Raw genomic sequence first — 21,905 nt, 5'->3', positions numbered from 1 at the left:
TTTAATGCAGAGAAGCAAAAGGACTCTGAAGTTACCTGAAATGATCTGCTCACCTGTTGAGGTAATCTAAAATTAGCCTTTCCGTTCAGAACCTCCAGTTCTTCCTTGTTTCACTGAACTATGACAGCTGCTAACTTTTCTCCAGCTCCTTCCCCTTTAGAAAAGCTAAAAGGGCTTTTAAAGTCATATTCCTACTGGGAATCTGAAGAATCTCCATTGGATTGTAGAAATAGATTTTGTAAATAATTATCACAGGGACTGAAAAAATGACAAAGCAGTCTTGAGAGATAGACAATCATGGAGGGAAAAAAACCACCCATTATTGTAACCATGGAGGAAAAAAGTAACCGCTATTATCTGTGATGACAGATTAGTTTACTGAAACATATGACATCTAGGATAGGGAAAGAATAAGAATAAAAAAACCTTTGACTTGAACTCTGGAGGGCTTCCTTTGTTGCTTCCCACTTTAGCAGCAAGTTTACCTCTTTCTTTATCAGCATCTTGTGAGAAAGGGCATAGAAAAAGAAAAGCAAGGACAAATACTGGGATAAAAAGAAACACGAATTGAAGAGCAATAACGCATGGTCACAGGTAACACAGCAAAAGCTTCACTGTCTCAGAAAATGTTCTTAAAAGAAAACTAGTGACACACTGTAGATGAGGCTACAAGATGAGGGATGCCCAGCTTCTTGGAAAACTTCACTCACAGCTGGTATGAGTGTTTGCTGTCAAACTAGAAAGGTGTATCATTTGGGAATCTGTAAGGGTTAAGTCCTTTTCCTATATTGTTATTCGACAGTCTGGGTAACAGAACAGAAATCTGCATGTGGGGTAAGGTGTTGTAGGCAAACTGGAGCAGAGAAAGAGTTTTCAGAATGATTTGGAGAGATCAGGGAAACGGTCTGAAAAATACAGGATTCAACTGAGCAAGGACAGGTGCCAACTCCTGTACTTAAGAAGGAAAAATATTGTCTGGGAAAGTACAGGATGGGGAATAACTAGATGGATAACAGTTGTTCTGAATAGGACTTGGGGAGTATTAGAGTATCAGAGCTGAACATGAGTTGGCAACATCATGCTGTCGCAAAGAAGGCATCCATCAGCCTGAGCTGTACAAGTAGGAGTTTTGTCTCATATAATTCCCTTATTTTTCTTGGTGGTGACAAAGCCTAAGTAAGAGCACTACATCCAGTCTGGCAGTTGCACTTTAAGTAGGAAGTGGATTGAGCAATTCAGAAGAAAGGATAAGACTAATCAAAAGCCTACAAAAGAAGAGCCACAAAAAAAGGATGATGGAAAGGGTATTGTTCAGTCTAGAAAGGAGAAGTCTGAAGGCAGAAAATAACCTTTAAAGAGGAATGGAATAAATTGTTTTTGATACCCAGGGTGGAGAAGATGGAAGAAAGCAGTCTTAAATTACAGCAACAGAAGTTCAGATGAAACCTCCTAATGGCAAATGAGAGAGTATGCCGAATTTTGAAACCTCTGACACTAGCAGTTTTAAAAAAACTGCACAAAACGTCTGTCAGGAATGATTTAAACATGATCCACCTTTGGGGCAGGAGGAGGGATTAGATCACTCCTAGGTGTCCCATTTTGCATGATTACAGGAGTGAGCAGGCTCTGGGGTGGCAATGAAATACGCAAAATCCCTTGGAAAGCAAGAAGTGCAAAAGTTGATATAACTCATGTAGTTTACAGGCTCCAGCAATTCTTCACAGTCCTTACAAGTCCATGGTTCAAGAGATTTTAAGCTGGCCAACAGTTTATGTTAATAAATGGCAAGACGCATCTGAAGAGGGTCTTGAAGGTAACGAATAGATACAGTCAACGTAAAGAAGAATAAAAGGCCATTTTATTAGGGAGAGAGACAGAAGCAGAGATCACACAAACATTTTAAATATTTGTATTTGTTCCTAGTGAGAAGGTAAGTCATGGAGTGTCTCTCAGAAATGCATCCCTCTCCCAGACACAGAAGCCATTGCAGGCACAGGCCCTTAACAGACAGCAAGATTTCACACATGGAATATATCTTAAATTCAGCTCCATCCAGGAAGTCCTAAACCAGAGCCTAAGGAAACCTTAGTTTAACTGATGCTTGTTTAAGTCCAAATTATTAAATATTTTAGCTAATAGGCAGTATCTGTTTAAGCAAAAGCCCTGAAGAAGCCATATAAAATACAAAATAAATACTGTCATGTCAGGATACTCCGCACTTAAAAAGAATCCTGGCTGAACAGTCAGATGCTTTAATCCACTCATAAACCCAGTACCTTTTCCCTCCACTGTTAAAAAAAGACGCGTGATGAGAATGTGGCTAGTAATCCTGGGGTGAAACAAGCAGCATAAAACCCACCCATCAGTCACAGTCCACAAAGCTTTTACTTGGACTGCCCTTGGCTGTTATAACACATCATTACTAATCTTCCAAACATTACACACATACAATGTGGAATGCAAGAACTGCCATGCAGTCCATCAACAGAGTGAAGCAAAGCCATTGGATTAGTTCAGTCTCAGGAATCAAGGGAAAAAAAAAAAAACAAAAAACAACAACAAAAGCACCCTACCACCCTTCAGTCAGGGAAAGTCCTTACCTGAAATCACTTACGAAATTAATTCTGATTTCCAGAAATGCTCAGTTATAAAACTGGGAAAACTCACAGTAGTCTCCTTGAACCAAACAACATTTTAGGCACTGAAAGCCCCCTTAGCTTTAGTAGTTTACAAGGAAATTAATTAGATTGTAGTTACAATATACAGACTTTTCTGTATTTTTTTTCTTTAATTGGGCACCTGCAGGACGAAAAGCTATAAAAAAGAAAAAGAAGCTTTTAAAATCGTACCTTTCTTCTTCTTTTTTTGCCTTTCCACTTGTTTTTTCATAGAGAACTTGATATTTCACACAGTTTTTTCCAGTAAGCAGATCAATTACTGAAAAAATGCAGCTTCAGGCAAATTTATCAATCAGCTCATGTTGAACTCAGCCCATGAGAAAGGTATTGATATCATTCATCTTCATTTTTCTCACAGTCACAGTTGTATCCTTACTCTCTTTCAAGAGTTTCAAGAGACACACTAAAACTTTAAGCAGCGTCACAGACATTACAAGTGAGGTCACATGCTTGAGAGAAGCAAGGAAACTTCTCAGGACCTCTGAGATATAAACAAAAACCCAGTGATAAGGACAGACAGAGGGAAGGTAAGACAGACCTAAAGGAAAAATTTAATCCTGAATAGTTCCAGTTTGATAAAATTGTAAGTAACTAAAAATAGGTTCTTAGTAAAGACAAATGTCAGGAAAGTTCAAACTCCTCTGCCTTTTCAGAGCATTAATTTGAACTGCAGGTTCCCATCTCTCCAAAGATACCTCAATTACCAGTCTGCTAGGTTTCTAGGACTGGTCTCTTTTTTTGTATTGAATCTACTTTCGCTAATATAAACATGCAAAAGGCAAAGCAGCAGGAATTCATTTCGCATGCATGTCACCTCTCCCTAGGTCTGACTTCTGGTGAAGCTTCCGTAAGATCCGAGGTTCTTTTTTCTTTCTCTTTGTTTTGGAATAAATATCTAAGGGTAAAACAACTTCCTTCATTTCTCAAAATATTCTCATAAAAGTTGCTTTTTGGGTCAAGCTGAAACAAAATAGAGTTTGGCCAATGACCAGAAGCAGTTCTTTGGCTGCAGTATTTGCTTCCAGTTGACCTTTCTGAAAGTCTCCAGCTAAAACGTCTGTCCTTTCCTAGGACACGATTACAGGACAATATATTATTTGGTTCACATTGCGAAAAACAACTTTCCGAACTTTTCATCAAGAAATTCAGCAGCTCCACACTGTGGAGAAGAGACATGAAGAAGGCAGGAGATCCAACTGCTCTTCTTATATTTGCTTTTCCAGGGCATATTATGGAGTAGGAGAAGCAATGGGGAAAAAAAGAGTTTGTCAGTATGGAACCAAGCATGCAGCCTTCTTCAGTACAAATGGGTGACAGGAGTTTGCTCAGCATGGCTTGTATTATACACCCTATCTGCCTCGGCATTGACACCAAGCAGACAAGTCAGCCACAGGCCCTTCCTAGAAGGCTTTAAGTGCAAAAGGCATATGGGATTTGTAGGCAGCAGGAACTAAGGCTGCTCGTCTTACACTGGCTGCAGCACACAAAGCTGCAGGCATCTTGTATCCCAGGGAGCTGGGAACGAGGTAAGGAGATACAATCACTCTTAATCTTTTTCTTGTCCCAGCTACCTGAGTGGAGTCATCACCAGAGGCATAAGCAATGAGCTCCCTAGAAATTCTGCTTCATTGGCACAGATCATGATGCTCAAACTGTCTATTAAACATTGCAGTCGGATAGCATACGTTTATCCCCTCTTCCTCAACCATATTTTCCAAGAAATCTCTTCTGCTCCATCCTTCATGTAGGCAGAAAAAGCCAAAAGCCCTAATTAACTTCTGATTGAACTTCCATTAACTTAAATGTAGGGCTTGCAGCCATTATCACAGCCTGGAAGACAACAGATGTTAGATATGCTAAAGTAAGCTGGCACCAGCCTCACTAGGTAGCCTCAGGCAACACAGGAAAATGTCAGTAAACTTGTACCTAGCAACAAAATCATCTCTAAAGAAGAGATCCAAAAATTTTCAGGAATTGGTGGCTCCTTCTCTCTGTCCTCGGTGACTAAAAGCTTGGAAAAAATTGCAATCTCTATGTTGCATTTCCTTAAATTCCATCTTTTTTCCTAGTAATTCTTCTGCCTTATTAGTGCTATGTTATAAAGTTTTTCTGAGTCATCTGAACAACCTCCTGCTTTTTTCACATGGGACCTGGCTGAGCCATCAGTGACTTAGCTGGTGGTGATCCATACCCAGCCTGTGCTGAGTGTGTTCAGCCGAGAGCTGCTAACACTCATCCTGGCTTCCCAAACCACAACTGCTGCTGCTGGTTAAGGCAACAAAAGGCGCAGGGAGGCTCACACGCATCGCAAGGCTCACACACTATGAGCCCATCTCCTGCTGACAGGAGCAGCCTTCCTGCTGGGCCCTCTGAAGGGGAGGAGCGCTGCACCAGGATGGGGGGAGGCGGTGGAAAGTTATTGCTGGAGTGCTGAAGGAGGAAAGTAGGACTGGAAGCCAGAGGGGAGGCAGCAGTGGCTAAAAAAGGACAGAAGTTAGGAGATAAAGCATGGAGGGAGCCAAGGACTGGCTGGGCTTCCAGGGTGGGGTCTCCTGGGTACCTTTGGCAAAGCAGTAGCAATCAACCAACCTGTAGGTAGGGAACCTCAGCTCTTCAGAGCCTCGAGAGGCACTCAGCGTTCACCTCTAAGGCCTCTGCCTGAGCAGCGACGAAGCACTGCAGCAGAAACACCACCCTGGATCTGGGATTCAGCACGAACAGGCAATTCCGGTGAAGGACCTCAGAGAGACATAGGGATGTGTGTATATATATATATATATAAAAATATATATATATGTTTTTTAAACCAGGACGGATAGCTAAGGCTCCATCCCACAAGGCACTGCCCAGTTCCTGTAGCTTGCAGAGTCTCCTGACAGCACCAAAAACACTGCTAGAGCTTATGAGAGATTAGGGCAGCCAGAAGGACCCAGCCCATTGGGTCTGAGGGTGCAGCACTCACCAGGAGCCTCCATCACCTCAAGGAAACGGCCCCAGTTACACAAGTTACAGACACCTCTGCTACTCCCCAGGCAGTGAGAACAGAACCCCTTTCTGGGGGAGCATCCACATAAAAGGTAATATGTCCGGATGACAGCATGTAGTAAACGATACCATAAATTGCTTAACAGTAGCATATTGTTCCACTGAGGTATTTGCTTCATTATTCCAGCTGGCGGTGAGTTTATGCTCTGAAACATAAGGATTGGTGGCCCTTGACATTTTATCCAAGCTAGTCTGACTACAGATGCTGTTCTTATAATCACAAGTGCCTAATCCTCATTTTCAAAATGTTTTTAAATTGTCTTAACAGCATCCTACAACTGTAAGCACCACAGCTTAAATGGAAGTTATTATTTGTTTTATATTAGCAGCTCATAACCCACTTCTGAAGAGAGCCCTAAAGTGCGAGGCTGCGTGGAGAGCCTTTCACACTCTCCTCCCTTCGAGCAATCCCATTACAGTATCTGGCTCCCATTCTGGATACGGCCCTGAGTCATTCAAGAAATTTGTGGTAAACCTGGGTATTGAAACTAGCTCTCCCAAAGGCTCATCCAGAGCTTATTTAAGTCAACAGAAGTCTTTCCAATTGATTTCAATTAACTTTTGAGCAGGTTCTGAGTCTCGGGGCACTGCCCTTGCTGTCACAGCATGCTTTTTGTACTGCTCATTTTATACACCTATCAGATTTCTTCCAACAATTCTTTCCAAATTAAATTGCCTTAGGGTGTAAGGGAACATTTCAGAGAGATGAGGGATTGTAAGCTAGCCTATTCTCATTGAAAAAATTCAATGTGACTTGGATACCTATCTCCAATTTGTGTCATTTTAAATTTTCCCCTTAATCAAGCCAGACCTGTCTGCAATGCCTTTCCCCATTTTTATCTCTTTTCTGTGGATCACTTTTGCTGTCTTTTCTGATGCATAATGGGAAGATGACAGGAGATCCTGGCACAGGTGGGCACTAGACATCACTGAGAGTCTGATGCACAAGAAATCCATCTCAAAGAGTACAATCCCAGAAAAAGGATTTATTAAAAATGGATGAAATTGGGTATTAGTTTAGTTGAGATGTGCTCCTCCAGTTTTACCCTGATTCCAGTAGTACATAAAAAAAAGCTGGAGTGCTGCCATAACAAACTAGGCTTATCATTTTCCAGTGGCTTTAATATGGGTCAAAGCACTTAATCAGCCAATATTAATTTATTTTAGTATTCCCTGGGGAAACCCAGGGTGACTTTAACATAGAGCTCCTTCTAGCTATTTAAACAAAGAAGAAATGGAAGGACATCCGCTGTGATTTATTTTCTGTGGATGATCAGTGGAGAAATTGGATACGCATGACACACATTCATTTAGTCCTCACTTCCCTTTGATGATTAGGGCTGAATTTTCATTCTGGTGTATGGGGATTTGTGTGTGTCACTCCAAACAACAAGCATCATACATTTAAGTCCAAATGTAACTTTCCAAGAGTGAAGTTCAGAGGCACAAAACTCCAGTGTAAGTGGCAAAAATAGAGTATTATAATTGCATGCAAGCAATATTTATGTTCTAAAATTGAAGCTTGAGCTTGACTGAGTTTGTAGTTAAGATCCTTTCCCCAGCTTTAGTGAAAAAAGCACATTGGAAAGATGTGCAGGCATCAACTTAATTAAATCTATAATAATTGATTAGCCATTTCAAAACATCTGTTACTTGGTCCTTTGTACATTATTGCGAATAACCTCAATAATGAGGTGTGACCAATTGTTTTATTGCGTGAGCATTACAGCTTCAGTAGAGGAAGGCTGAAGAGGCATAGCTGTAGCTCGAACTGATCGCAGTGAAATGCTAGGTCTGTGTAGCCAAGTGATGGAATTCCATTTGTTTATAACAATCATTTGTTTATTAATATAACCTTTTTATAGACTGTGAGAATCAGACAGAACTGTGAGCAACTGTTTTTCAGAAACAGTCACTTTACCCTTCAGGAATACCTGACATTCATGAGAAGAAAGGAGTTCTCCAAACAAAAGCTAATGGAAGGATGAAAAAAAGCTTTATAATGGATTATAAAGCTTTGTAATCGCTGCTGGCAAACCCCGCGGTGATCTGAAAGGCTACTACTATGGCGTAATATTTTCCAGTTTTCAGCAGTCCCAACGTCAAGTGATACAAGCAATAAAGCTCTCCCTTCCTTTCCCCTGTAAGACTATTCCATACATCACATTGTGAGCAAGTTTTATTTTTGGACTGTGATGAACACCTCACAGGATCAGGCCAGTAGCAAGGCACCAAGCACGTGGTAATGATACATCACATGGATTCAAAAGCAACTGCCTTCTACCACTGCAGCACTGGGCGCACTCATTGAAATGACCACAGAATTAAAAATACAGCACAATCACACTGCTGTATGAAACCCGAAGAAATACAATCTTGACTAAATAACCACACTGCGCTCAGATACTAAACATCTGGTGAATCTATTTTAAAATAGACATGTCCCCCTGGTCAGGTCTCAGCACTAGAGCGGGGATTCGGTCCCAAGGAATCAGACGCGAGCACTCACAACCACACACGCGCACCGCAAGAATGGGAAAGACCAACCTTGAACGTGCCCGAGCTGCATCCAGCAAAAGACAGGTGGCAACAGCAAGCAACTGAAGCTCTACTTCGAGGAGGCAGCAGCTGCGAAGCTGCCTCTGCTTCATTTGCAGATAACCATCCTTGACCCAGCTCCAGAGAGGGTGCTAATACGTTCAGTTTCTGAAATACCTCAGTCTTCTGTGTACATGTATTTTATGCATAAATCTGGAGAAGGGGAAAAAAAAGCAATGGAAATATAACTTTTTGGTATCTAAGGTTTATGTCTGGCCATTTGAGAAAACTGAGCAATTCTACTAAGCTGGAACAATGCTACAGCTGTGTTTCAGTTGGGAAGCTTAAAACAAATTGCTTGAGGGAAGTGAGAGAAGAGTAAAGGTTTTTAATAGGCATTGTCATGCAGAAGAGTGAAACAGAGAAAACATTCTCTTCTGTTATTCCTCAGCAGAGTTCAGATTTCCTAATTTCAGGCATTAGTGTTTCAAAACCTTTGCAGTGGAAGCTCCAGAGGACTCCCGTGCCAGCAGGAGGCTCGGGCTGCAATGCACTGAGAAAACTTAAGTCCGATAATCCTCACACAAAATTTCCATGCTGGAGCATTTAATATTGTAATTTCCAGCACACATGGATAAACCCCTGCTGGAAGGATAACACAAAACAAACACATTCCCACCGGACGGGCAATTTCAGCTCTGATTCCACATAATAGATTGCATAATACACTCGGGGAAGCCGTTTTTTCAGCATCTTCACTGAACATTCCAGAAGAATTTCAGTGGAAACTGTAATATTAACAGCATCCTATGCACAAAGGCAAGGGATGGGCAGGCCTACAACTTCATGACAAACACACTGTCCAGCTGGAATTCTTCCGCCAGGCTGTTCTCAACCCGTATTTGCCCTCCCAGTTTTCAGACATTTTTCCTGACAGGCTAGGCAGCCAGTAAGTGATCTTTTCCTCCGTCACCATCCCAGCTCAAGGACTACAAGACAGGACTTTTACTGCTATAAACAGGACTCCTTTAAACAAACAATAAATGACTAGTCTTAAACTTTTTTGAATCATCTATGATAAGATTTTTCATTAGGGCACAGTTTCTGGGCCTGTTATCAGGACGTCAATTTTGGTGGAAAGAAGGTTAAAACAAACAGAACACCCAAGTCCCAAACCCATAACCCATCTCAGATACACTCCAACAGGGATCCCACCAGTGAACATGATTTGTGGACCCTGGATACTGTTAAAGTCTTACTGTAGAAAACTGTAATGCTCGTGAGTTTTATTTGGCTTTGAAAGCATTTTTTAAGCAGTTCGTCTTTTAGGTCATAGAGTAAATGTGAAAATTTGAAAACAATTTAGCCTTTCAGACTAATTATTGATACCTACACAGCTTTGGGTTTGATTTCTTATTCTCTTTCTTTGCAAATTCTACAATTAGATGGGTAAAACCAGCACATTTTGTATGGATTATTACACTGACAGGGGTTGAAAGCACTTGGCCTACAGCCTTGTATCTCACTGCATGGCCAAGGCCTCTGATAGTCCTTCAGAAATAGACCTTACATCAAATCTTGTTGCTTCATTAGAGGCATACTTTCTTGGTCTGCTTTCCAAAAATCTTTCAAGGCATCCAGTAATTGTGTGCTAAGCCACTCAAATCACAGGTGGTGGAGGACCAATAAACGAGACTGAAGTAGACTTTATTGGCAAAACTCATGCACGTTTGCCTGCAGCTGATTTTTTACTGCAACTACTTTCCCTCTTTGGGGTTCCTTGCCTAAAAACCTATGACCCAGAACAATGTGTAGAAATTACAGAAGGGTTGAGCTTCCCATGGAGCATTTAGACACTTCCACAATGTTTAGTGTGTGCTCCTTCACCTTGTGTCCATTCCTGATTCTATGGAAAGCATTCCTTTTACTTTCTTAAATATTTTTAAGTAACTGCTAAAATATTGCCATACCATTTTTCCAGAGATCAATAGGAACTGTTGATCAAATCTGAAAAGGATATGTAATTGATAAGACAAATACAGTAAAAATTATTATTCAGGTCCTCACACCAGTGTGGACTTAAACTGGACAATTACAGCTAAGTATCCTGTAGAATTTAACTCAAAATTGACTGCAATAAAACATTTCAATTTCTTACAAAAGCCACGTATCATCACTCTACACATCAATCTGCCTGAAAGATGAGACAAGCTGAGGGATCAGCTCATGCAGCAGAGTGAACCCACCATTCCAAAAGGTCTTTGGAAATGGGTATGTTTTAGCGATCCCTCACCCAACTTGCAGTTAGGTCTCTCATTTCTGAATAAGCACCTGAAGAATTGTCTCTCCCACTTCTGTTCTCAAAAAAAGGGTTGTATTTTTCCTAAATCCCAAGTTTGTCCAGAGAAAACTCAAATTGAAGAGGTATTTTCAAGGTCTTATTAAAAAAAAAAAAGAATGAAAAATAGGTATTTTCCCAACTCTTTGTTAGGACAGGATTATTATTTGTATATCTGAATGGTTTTTAAGTAAAATTATTTATTTTAATTCATTGTAACAGTACTACTATTAAAAACAAAACAAAAAAATCGAACTCCTGCATTTTTGAGCCCTTAACACGTGTAGCACAGACAGCAGAATTCACTGACTGTGTATCCCTGAAAGTTCAACATACGTCTCTATCACAGTCCACCGCTTCAGCTTTTATACCCTTATCCAGGCATAATGCTGCTCTCTTTTGCAGCGAAGTGACATGAAAGCAGTTGTTAGCATTACAACCACGTGACAATTTCCAATAAATTTCAAAATTAAATAAGCCCCTTTCCAGTGATTCTTTGATGTCATCTAATTTTCTGCCAGTCGATAAAGTCAGAGAGACAGAAGTCTCAAAGTAATCTGAATTTTATGGTTCCAAACTTTTCTTCCCTACAAGGAGCAAACCATTTTCTGCTTCAATCTTTGAGGGATTATTAAGACAGAGGAACTATTATAACAACAATGAAGGGAATGTTTGATTTTCATATCAACTCATAAGGCCATCTCTGTTCTTGAAACTGAGATCCCTTATGCTGTGGTATACACTGGGAACAGATCAAAAGTTGCCCAATCTCAAAGGCTTATTAACACTTCAAGACTAATAAAAGCATCAGGAAAACAGTCGCATTAAACTTTTTATTAGTCACCCCACCACCACCACTCCATTCTCCTCACACCGAGTTTACATGCAGTCTATTCATTTTCTCTTCCTCTACGTCACTCCATAATAAGAAGTCCCAGTAAAGTCACAAAGAGAGAGGTTTATCGGTTTTTCAAGCTAAATTTGACAGATGTGTTGATGTGATGCTTAGGGACGTGGTTTAGTGGTGGACTTGGCAGTGCTAGGTTTATGGTTGGACTCCATCTTAAAGGTCTTTTCCAAAGTAAATGATTCTATGATTCTAAATCCCAGCAGGAAAAACCGAGGCTATGTTTGTGCTGCCTCTGATGGGAGGGCCAAGGCTCCCTCATGGCAGATCTACTCATTTTCTATACTGTGGTCCTGCAAGTGCCTGTGAACGTACGCTCTGGACCGCGTCTGAGGGGGTAGCACAGCATCCAATCAGTGCAGCCGCTTCATCTGCCGAGGCGGGCAAGCACAGGGATTCACATACCTGTGACCGCTCTCAGACCAACCTTTTGGTGCAGCATAGGCAGGGCCTCATCTCATCTCAGAGCAGCAATCTCATCTGTCAGCAGACAACCACAGTTGAGTCTAGGCAGGCTCTGAGAGGGGCTGGACTCTTCTCAAGCAGCTATTTGTATTTGCAGTTATCATCCTGCAGCGTCAACCTCTTCAGCTGCTTCACCTCCAGAGAGAACTGCTTGGACCTGCAAGACAAACCTCTGAACACTGCAGCCAAAACAGGTGCAAAAACATGTACTTGAAATTAGCCAAGTGAAGAGAAGAGCTGAAAACTAACAACCCCTGGGAGTCGTTGGGCTAAATAATATTGTGCATAGAATTTGCATAGCATGACTCATAATTTTTCCCTGTCAGAGGAAATCCTGATCTAGAATGACAAGAGAGTTATTCTTTTCCAAGCATCCTACATCTGCTGTGTCATCAGATGTTGTGTTTTGATTACGTTCCATGTGTAGGAATTTCCTCATTGCTGGTCAACTCCATTAAATCTCCTTCCATCATTCCCTCCGCTAGCTCAGTATCACCTCTTCCAAAGATGTTAACGCAAATGTCATGATACTCGGTACCATCTTTTAGCCTTATGTGATGGAGTCGTATCACTGCGCGGGAATTTCAGGTTTCAACTAAAAAAGTTCCTGGCCTTCCTGGGTACACACAACTGCTTTGAAGTATGGTTTGCATGCACCTTTAAAGGCCAAAAGAGAAGCATCAAACAAAAAGAACCTACCACCTTTTATTTAAAAACAAACAAGGCCTCATGATTTCCATACAGTCTCAATTTTTTTTTTAATACTTGACTCATCATTTTGTAACACCACTGGCAATACTGCAGAAGCCCCTTCCCTGCAGAGCTGCACAGGCGCTCATATATCTCTGTGATGACTGCCAACAGCAGTAAATAAGCCTTCCAGTCTTACACTCATGCTAAAGATCTAGCTGTTTACAGAAAAGCTTCCCAAAGATTCCCCAAGTGCTTGCAGAGATCTTTACCACTGCAAGCTGTTACGTGAAGTCTTCTGTATCTACACACTTAATCCAAAGCCCAATAAAGTCAGTAGAAAAATCCCTGTTAATCTCAGAAAGCTTTGGATCAAGTTCTACAGTTACTACTACTACCTTGGTTTATAGGGGTAAACCTTCGTATCTGTTTGGCTGCTCATACTTATGTCACTATCATATATTTTTATTCCAGGCAAAGGGCAAAATGGAATGAGCCAAGACAAATTTACTTGGCTTTCTATTTCTGTTTCATCAAGCTTTCATCTGTCTCAGTGACATCTAAGTGTGTCTGCATTTAACATTTTCAGACCTACGTTCAATCCATTTGATTTCAAGTGTCCTCTGCCATTTTTGGTGCAAATTAGGAAGTGTCCCATTTCTGTTTTGAAAAACTAGCCCACTCATTAACTTTAGGCTTAAATAAAGTACTCTTCCAAGTATTCGCTACATGCGTGAAGGAAGTTCCTATTATCGCATTCTTAATGTTACTGTAAATGGATCCCTCCTCCTTGCATGGCATCTCAGGCCTGTGGGTGCATAACATACTGGAGAATTACCCTAGGAAATTGAGGACTGAGCCATCGTGGTCTCAGCCGTGAAGGTCACAGACCCGGGCTCCAGACCTTGACCTTGGCTGACTGTGCGACAGTGCCAACATACCAGGAAAGAGGAGAGTGGGGGGAAAGGGTGAGCAGACATTGGAGACAGATGGCCTAATTCATCATCCATCAGAAATAAAAAAAAAAAAACTGTTCCAAGCATTATACACAGAGCGATGTTTGTAAATTCCACAACTGTGGAGACCTGCCAAGCCATTATACACACACCCATACTGCAGTCACTGTGCATAGCTCCCGAAAAGTGAAGTCAGGAGAAACTGCAAAGCATAAAGGGTGCTCAGCTCTGAGAAAATTTGTTCATAAAATGATTATCCAAGTCCTGGTGGAATGAAAAACATGTAGAAGTTAGGGACTGACAGGATATTACAGTTTATTCATGAACAGTGCATTTATGCAATGCATAGCTAAGTTATCCATGGATGTGATTCTAGATATCATGTACCTAATTAGCTTCTTTCAACACCTTTTTTATTTTGCTCTTAATAGTTTCCCAATTGCACCTGCTTGATTGTGTGTCCTGCTAAATAAAATTCTCTAGTCACCAAGCAGAATACCTCATAGGAACTGGCAATGCTGGTGACGCTGCTCGGGAGGGATGGCATGCAGACCAAACAGAGGTTTTCCCAGACCATGTTCTTTGGTTACTCTGCAAAGAGAATGAAGGAGCATCCTGGATCCTGCCTTGGATTTTTTGGCATCTAGAAATTCACAGAGAGCAAGGAAACATAGTGGCATCAGTAATGCTGTTTGTAGCACAGACTGAGTCCTCCAAGTGGTTTTATGAGCACAACTTCCCTACAGACAAAGACAACAGCAGCCATTGAGTTACTGAATGTCACAAAGCAAGTTCCAGAGAGCTTTATCACGGCCTTTGTCCACCCCTTTAGCTCTCTTTCGACACAGGCCAACATCTATGCACTTACACAACAAAGAGTTATTAATACAGCCTCCACAATCAGCCAGTGTAAAAACCCACACGTAGATCCTAGGGCTCCAGTCAGGGATTCCTTAGGAGCACATGGTATGAATAACACTGCAAATTCTTGTCACCGATCTGAAACTGCAACCCACTGAGCAGTCCTTCGATTGCCAGGTGACCTCGGAAGGATCAGACAGGAGAAGGGACTTGTTCTGTGCAAGCAGGTTCAATAAGCAAACACACCCAACAATCCAAATGTCCTTGTCTGACTGCCAGTTTCCAAGTTCATGATTCTGGCTCGCTCTCCTAGAAGCTGGTGGTGTGTCAGAGAACCAGCACAACACACCCTTCTGCTACCTCAGAGCCCTCCATGGGCTCCTACAGTGAAGCCACTTCTCTTGAACTCTTACACAGTCAAGATGAAAACAACACCCTGGCTGTCCTGGGAACCTCCTCTCCAGTTTTATTGTGCCAGCTGTATCCATCCATGTTTTCCCCTCGTCTCGCTGCACATTCCAGAAATCAGCCCAAGCCGCCTCACTCAGCAACTCAAGAACGAGGAGGAATTAGACAACAAAGCAGAAGTGTACTGTGCTGAATATTGCCAGCTGATCCCCGTTCCGACAGTGAACATTTTACTCGCTGTTTGAACAACTACTCTACATCCAGAGTGTGCCCCAGCCTCCTGAAGAATGGAGAGGAGGAACTAAAAAGCAGAAAGCAAACAAGCATTCTCCAGTTTCTCCTGCTTATTCCAGCTACCCACCAGATTATTAATTCATGAAAACGAAGTCCTCCTCCTCCATCCAGTTTGTGGTCTCCCTGCTTTACGGGTACACTGGACATATGACTTACATTGAGCATCTAATCTATGTGTGATTCTCTTACAGCTTGGACCCTTGATGTCTTATGTGGCAGATGGACATGTCTCCCCAAGGAGACAACTCCAAATGGTCATTAGGGATTCAGGCGAGACACACTAGTACAACCCCAGCTATTTTACCTCCCCACCTCTTTTGAAGGAGCACCACTGTGTGGGTTCCGTTCTCTTATTTACCCTGAAATTTGCAAGAGACCTTTTACAGACTTAATCTAGATACACAGACCATTATGCATGAAAGCTTTTACATATATTCTGTAAATACAGTTGTGAACACACCTTTTAGAGTGTCCCTTATTAAAGAAGAGATTTGAATGTTGCCATGCTTCCGAGTTGTGCATCCACCTACCTACCTAGGTACCCATCTGAATCTCGTTCTTTAGCATCAGAGCCATCTTACAAGCTTCAGCATAATTATCTTTGTGGGGTAAGAAAGGATTCATGAAGGCAAAGAGAGGTCGAGTGATTTAAAACTTGGGCTCAGAGGCACCAGAGCATTTTTCTGTTGGAAATTTGTTCTTTGAATGAACCAGAGAACAAACCAAATAACGCCCAGGATCTGGCACCAATCAAGAAAGATCCCCTTGAACTTCATCCTCAGTCTGTGTCACCTCTGGTAAGGCCCACGGAAAATCTGAGGGCCAAAAATACTGGGGCACTGACTGAAAAGTGGTCAAAGAACTGTCATGCATAAAACAAGAAGAGGCTTGGCAAAGGACTGTTTTTTTGAAAGGGTTATGTAACCATAACAGTGATGGGTGACATGGTATCTTTTCAAGATAAATAATCAACACCGTAACCCATCAAATACCCCAAAACTGTTATCTAGTGGCAAATCTACATGATCATATTGTAGGCAAGTGCAACTGCAAAAAAAGTGTTAGGACTCCAGAATTGTCCCGGCCCATGTTTTTTGAGCCTTTTAAAAAACCAGACAATTTTAAAAGATGTTTTTTAAAACAGGTATTAGATACCACCACCGTGCATTTTAAGAACTGAGTGTAAATACCTCCTCTGCATTACAGTGCTTTTATCATCTAAGCAAGCAAAAACCATCAGACAATATATTGAATATAGCACTAGGCTAAAGCGGAAGAGAATATTTCCTTAATATATGTCTTTATATATTCTAAATAAATATAAAATATTTATGGAATATGAAAATATATGAATTTTATATAAAAATTTCTATATATTTATATACAAATTATATTTTAATAGTATATTGTAATGTGTAATATTATGTAATATACATATATTATATATATTCTAAAATTTGTAAATCCCTCCTAGTTGTTATGGCAGCTACATAGAGGAACCCTACGTAGTTTTGGTTTCTGCAGTATCTGTCAGTTTGTAGGTAATCACAAAGCAGTGGGAATGTAATTTATTCCCAAGTAGTCAGTGTTGTGAACTACAGCTGTACTTGAGAGATTCCAGCTACTCAATATTTACAAGTTTGAATTCTAAAACTGACCAGAAACTCATTTACAAGCTCAGACTTCCCCCCAGTTTAAGCCAGGGGGTGAAGTGTTTTCCCCTGCACTATGAGGGCCTACATTCAGCTGGCTAGATGCTGTTTGGGTGGTCTGAACGCTGAAGGTCATGGATGCGTTTTTATCCTTAAACTAAGCAGAAAAACTCGAGCTCTTCTGGAGAGAGAGAGAGAGATTTTCATTGTGCTCAAAGCTCCAGCAGCATCTGCCTACAACCTTTAGTGATATCAACAGCAACTAGATGATGTACTTCTGACCCACATACATGCTCTGTCTGGAATACCTCCTATTTAAAGCATAGTATACACAGATGCTATATCATTGAGGTCCTGTAACCCAACAAACAATAGCAATACATTCTCTCAGGCATAGCTGCAGAGTGGATGCTAAATGCTGATCCCGCCCAATGGAAATCTCATTTCTAGAATGGTGGGAACCATCAGGCATCAGAACCTGAGAACATGCATGTTATTTCTCATATTTACATTTCCACACAGAGGAATAAAGCTATCTCAAATGCAAGCCATGATTATAGTAAGAAATTACAAGTTCTTCTTTGCCTTAGCTAATAGAAGTTTGGAGGCATTTCAGAAGAATAATGCAATTCTCCTACAAGTGAAGTGCAACGTGAAGTGGCTGCTGATTCAGTAGCACTGAAAACTAATGCTGGGCTCAGCATTGTTACAAAAACTTATAGGCTAAATGTATCCTCTTTGAACACAGTTAACACTTAGCTCAAACTGCAGCAACAGAGGAATCCAAGGACTACTGAACAATGATTTCGTCCATCATTGTTGCTGCATTATATAAGAAACGTTTGTCTGAGACAAAATACATAGGCAGAAAACTAAAATTAAAAAGCTGAACTCGAGGCAATCAAGGTTAACAAAAACAAGAGATGCCCCCTCGTGGTTACAGTCAGAGGTAGCAAAGGAAAGACAAACGGAGAAGGAAAGAGTAAAAACTACACTAAAGGAAGAGCAAGGCAGAATAACCAGAAATAAGGATCTCAGCCTAACCGGCTTCTCTGCACTTCAGTTGACTGTAAGAGGGAGAAGACAGACATCATGCCAGGACTGAGGTGAAAAATGCCTCCAATTAAAATAATCCCCAAATATGCTTATAATTGCACTAAAAGGAAATGTTATGTATTTGCTTTTCTGTAAAACCAAATCCACTCTTTCATAACGCTCTTTGGAAAGTAAGATAGTATCACTAGTGAAATGAACTTAAGTGCACATGTGAAAAGATTTAGATTTTGTTACTGGGAATGCTTTTGCTGACTATTAGGGAGATAGTAAAAGCATCCATTGTGTCTAATGAGGAATGAAAGCAGATGCTGGAAATAAAGACTTTCCAGGGTCTAAGGTTACTTTTCCCTAGGAAAATATTTTGAAACAATATCTGAGGACTCTCAGCTTGTAAAATCAGCAGGGCTCCGCTAAGAGTCAATAAAAAAGTGTCATTCCTCCCCAGGTGAAGAGCTGTTATCTGTTAGAACCTGGTGCTCCAAAAGCATAGCAGCTGTTCTTCAGAAGTGCTCTCGTGTGCCTATGGATAAATACACTTAGACGGGAGCAGCTGAGAGGATCCCAGTAGTTGCCAACTTCAACAGTCAGGGTAACTCCCTTCATACCTCCAATTTGAGGGAAGAATTTTAACAGAAGTTTGTCCCCTCTATTCATCCCTGCCTTGGGAATCACCAACTCCCACATCCACAGGTTCAGCTGCAAGGAGAGAACAATGACTTCATTCACTAGAAAAAATTATTAATCATTTCTCATAGAGGAACCAGATTCTTACACTTTTGTGACAATTTTTCAGATTTTTTTTTTTTTACTTTACTTAGACAGTGTTTATTTTTTACATAAATTTATGCACACATTTTTCTGGAATGGCACAGTTCTACCCAATATGAACATTTTAGCAAATTATTAAAATCTTAAAGGCTTTTATAAATTTTTAAGCAAAAAGTGTAATTTATTCCCATTTACTTACAGTCTTGTCCATGTAAAACTATTTATAATTTGTATTTCTCTATTTGTTCAGGATCCTCATGACTACTGTAATAGTCTCTGGAATTCCAAAAACCTCATAGAAAAGCTTTGATTTTACCCTCAACTTTAACAATAAAGCAAATTTCCTTTTTGCATTTAGTCCAGTTTGGCTCCATCTCCTGCCCAAAGTTACAAACTACATCTTGTAACATTTACATAAGATTACAAATACAAAATTCAAAGGTGTTAATCTTTTAATCTTACAAAGTACTTGAAGAAAGTTTGCTAGAGATGAAAACCATCCTAAGATATCAGAAATAATCAGTGATTCAACTGATAAGTTTCACATATTGATAATAAAGAAAATGAACAGTTGAACACCTATACTGGAGACATTCAGCAGTTACATCACATTGGTATTTCCCAGGTGACTTTCAAGCTTGTAGTAGGAAACGCAGCCCAGGTGGACATCCAGAAAATAGTAGTTGCATTTTACTGGAAGGACAAGTATAACCAGAAAAATGAAAATAAAATGGTAACATTATCAAGTTTCATGTTTCTGGATCATACCAATAATGATTTTTTTCCCCGTACACTAGGTCAACAGAAGCTGCACTCCTGATACTGACCCAGAATACAACCACAGCCCTGTGTCGCCATGTTCCTGAGAAGCATCTACCAGAGCCACTATGCAGATCCTGCAGGCAATACGTCTAAGCCCAGGCTCCCTGGGCATAAAGAGTAGGTGCACCATGGGGCACCCAGGATTTCTACAGTTTCTGGGAAGTCCTACAGTTCAGAGCAAACGTATAGTTTCACTGAATTCTGCCTTAAACTTCCAGGTGGAAAAAATAGGACACCTGTAAAGAAACTCAAGGGCGCAGTGACTCTCAACAAGGCTTATTTTTAAGACTCTAGGAAGAATTTAAAGCACTGGCAGACAGAAAAGGCAATTTGTAAACTAAAATGTTGAGGGGACCACCACAAACAGAACACAACAAACACATACACCTTGGAAACCTATCACTCCAATCACTGCATTTTGCAACAGCTGTGTCACATCTTCAGATTTAAGCAGCAATCAGAAGCAAATCATTAGGGGGCAGACAGCAAAGCAAACTTTTCTGTCACTCCTGACCTTAATCATGGCCAAAACCAGGCTGGGAAAACCACAATCCTCCCTTAGGTTGTATGTACTGGCATTTTTTCCAAGCCAATTCTTCCTCCTTTGTACAGGACTTTCCTTAAAACATACAGCAAGGGATGAGGTTCTGGTTTTCCTACTTTCATGCAGTTCTCTCTCATGCAATTTATTTTCCAATACAGTGAGCTGGTATGGATTTTGCTAAATAACCTACCGCACTCTATCCCTGTTTGATGCCCTCTTCAATTCTAACTATAGCTTCTAACTTAGCAACCCAAGCTCGCTGTAGGGCATCGCAGCACCACACAAAGGCTGTGCTTTGACATCTGGAGGACGTGCTGTGTAAGTTATTTCAGCTTTCCCCATTCCAGTCCCATGCATGCCAGCATTACTGGTAACACACTCACTCAGTGAATCAGATGAAGGAACCGATGCCATTAAATTTCTTCACTCTTGCAGTATGTGGCTGCACAGCAGAGAGGCATCACAGCATTGAGAATGAGCATGTGGGAAGGGGTATGCTCACAGGAAAACAAGGCATCAACTTAGAAAGCAGCCCCTCTAGAAATACCACTTTTAAAGGACAGAATAAAGTTTAGTAGTTATTTAGGTTTAAACAAAAAATTAACCACCACCCCCCAAACTTACCTTGAAAAGGGATTCTGAAAGTCTTGATAAATCTCCCAAGTTTTGTGCTAGTTCTAAACTTTGGTCTTTAGTAGACAAGAAATTGAAGTGATAGCTAAAGGCTTGCCTAGTCTTACCCTGCATAGTATTAACCCAGTATTCAGTTGTGTTTCCACCAGCTTGCTAGTTACCCGTTTTCCTTCTGTGCTTGATAACAAACTTAATGCTAGATTCAACCCAGAGGAAAATTCCTAACACAGCTGAAATTACTCAAGTTACTCAGCTGCATTTAGGCTCTATTATGCTGAGCACTGTACATAAAAAAGCCCTCTGCTCTACTAATCTACTCCCACTTTAATGAGATTATTTGATAAAATTAATGATGAGTCTTTGATGGATTTAGTATTACATGTCTTAATAAGCACAGTAATTAGCTTCATGGCCTATGAACCACTTATCTCTTCCAAAATTCAAACTAACAACTGTCAAGCTGATGCCCTAGCACTGGCAAACCTAATGAGCTAGCTGAGAGCGCAGCCTGCTATTACCACAGCCAAGCTACATATCTGATGGTCATAGAGCACAGACACTTCAAGTGTGTCCTTAAATGCACTGGATCAAACAGCATGAAATCAGTAACCTTAGGTATTAATCTCTGGCTAGGTTCTTTAGATCCTTCTCTGGACTTTGAACTCACTTGTTTCACCTGTGAGTAACTCAGGAATGCTTTGCTCTGTAGCCACCCTAAATGCATATTCAGAGCTCTGTATGCAGAGGATAAATTTCAAATTCTTCAAGGTTCTCAAATATAAAGTCTATTCACATGCTAAAAATTTTGGAAGCATTTGGGTTACTTTGGCTTCAAGGGTTTGTTTCAGGTTTTGTATCCTACCCTCTCTTCACTGAGAAAAGTCTACTATGTAGCTAGTGACTCCCTAGAACTAGAGAATGCCTTGTTATGTCAGGTACAACTTCTTCCTCCTTCTGGCTTAGACTTACTGCAGCTAGTAATTTCCTACATGACTATCATTCCCTGGGGAAGTTACTCCATACCAACTTTAGTATTCTTCTCTTATCCCGCCTTGTACGGCAAGTACATGCACTCCTCAGCTCAGGAGACTTGCAATCAGTTCACGCTCTCCTTTCCTGCACTTCCTGAAGTTCTCAGTGGGGAGAGCAAGGGTGCTTGCAGATGAAAAACTATCAGACAGCTTTATTCTTCCACTTTGTTGAAAGTGCCCTACAGAGTAAATGCAGTATACAAGTTCACTGTTTCTCAC

General features: G+C 40.8%; 1 protein-coding gene and 1 long non-coding RNA gene across 2 annotated transcripts in view; both read right to left on the bottom strand.

Annotated features, from left to right (window-relative positions):
• Positions 1–323: 323 nt before the first annotated feature.
• Positions 324–16,402, bottom strand: LOC142084390 (uncharacterized). The gene is made up of 4 exons (XR_012674350.1): positions 14,117–16,402; positions 11,934–12,128; positions 8,271–8,474; positions 324–5,417 (listed from the first exon to the last, which is right to left on the bottom strand). It is a non-coding gene; the product is annotated as an uncharacterized LOC142084390 (long non-coding RNA).
• Positions 16,403–18,384: 1,982 nt separating this feature from the next.
• SMC3 (structural maintenance of chromosomes 3) overlaps positions 18,385–21,905 on the bottom strand; it is a 32,101-nt gene continuing 28,580 nt past the window's right edge. Inside the window, exon 29 of the mRNA XM_075155031.1 lies at positions 18,385–21,865. Coding sequence (XP_075011132.1) covers positions 21,839–21,865 — 27 coding nt within the window. The 3' untranslated portion in view covers positions 18,385–21,838. The remainder of the gene's footprint in view (positions 21,866–21,905) is intronic.

This window comes from Calonectris borealis, chromosome 7 (genome assembly GCF_964195595.1).
Source record: "Calonectris borealis chromosome 7, bCalBor7.hap1.2, whole genome shotgun sequence".
Classification (NCBI taxonomy): Eukaryota; Metazoa; Chordata; class Aves; order Procellariiformes; family Procellariidae; genus Calonectris; species Calonectris borealis.
The sequence above is the reverse complement of the archived record's forward strand: the minus strand, read 5'-3'. Positions and strand labels throughout refer to the sequence as shown.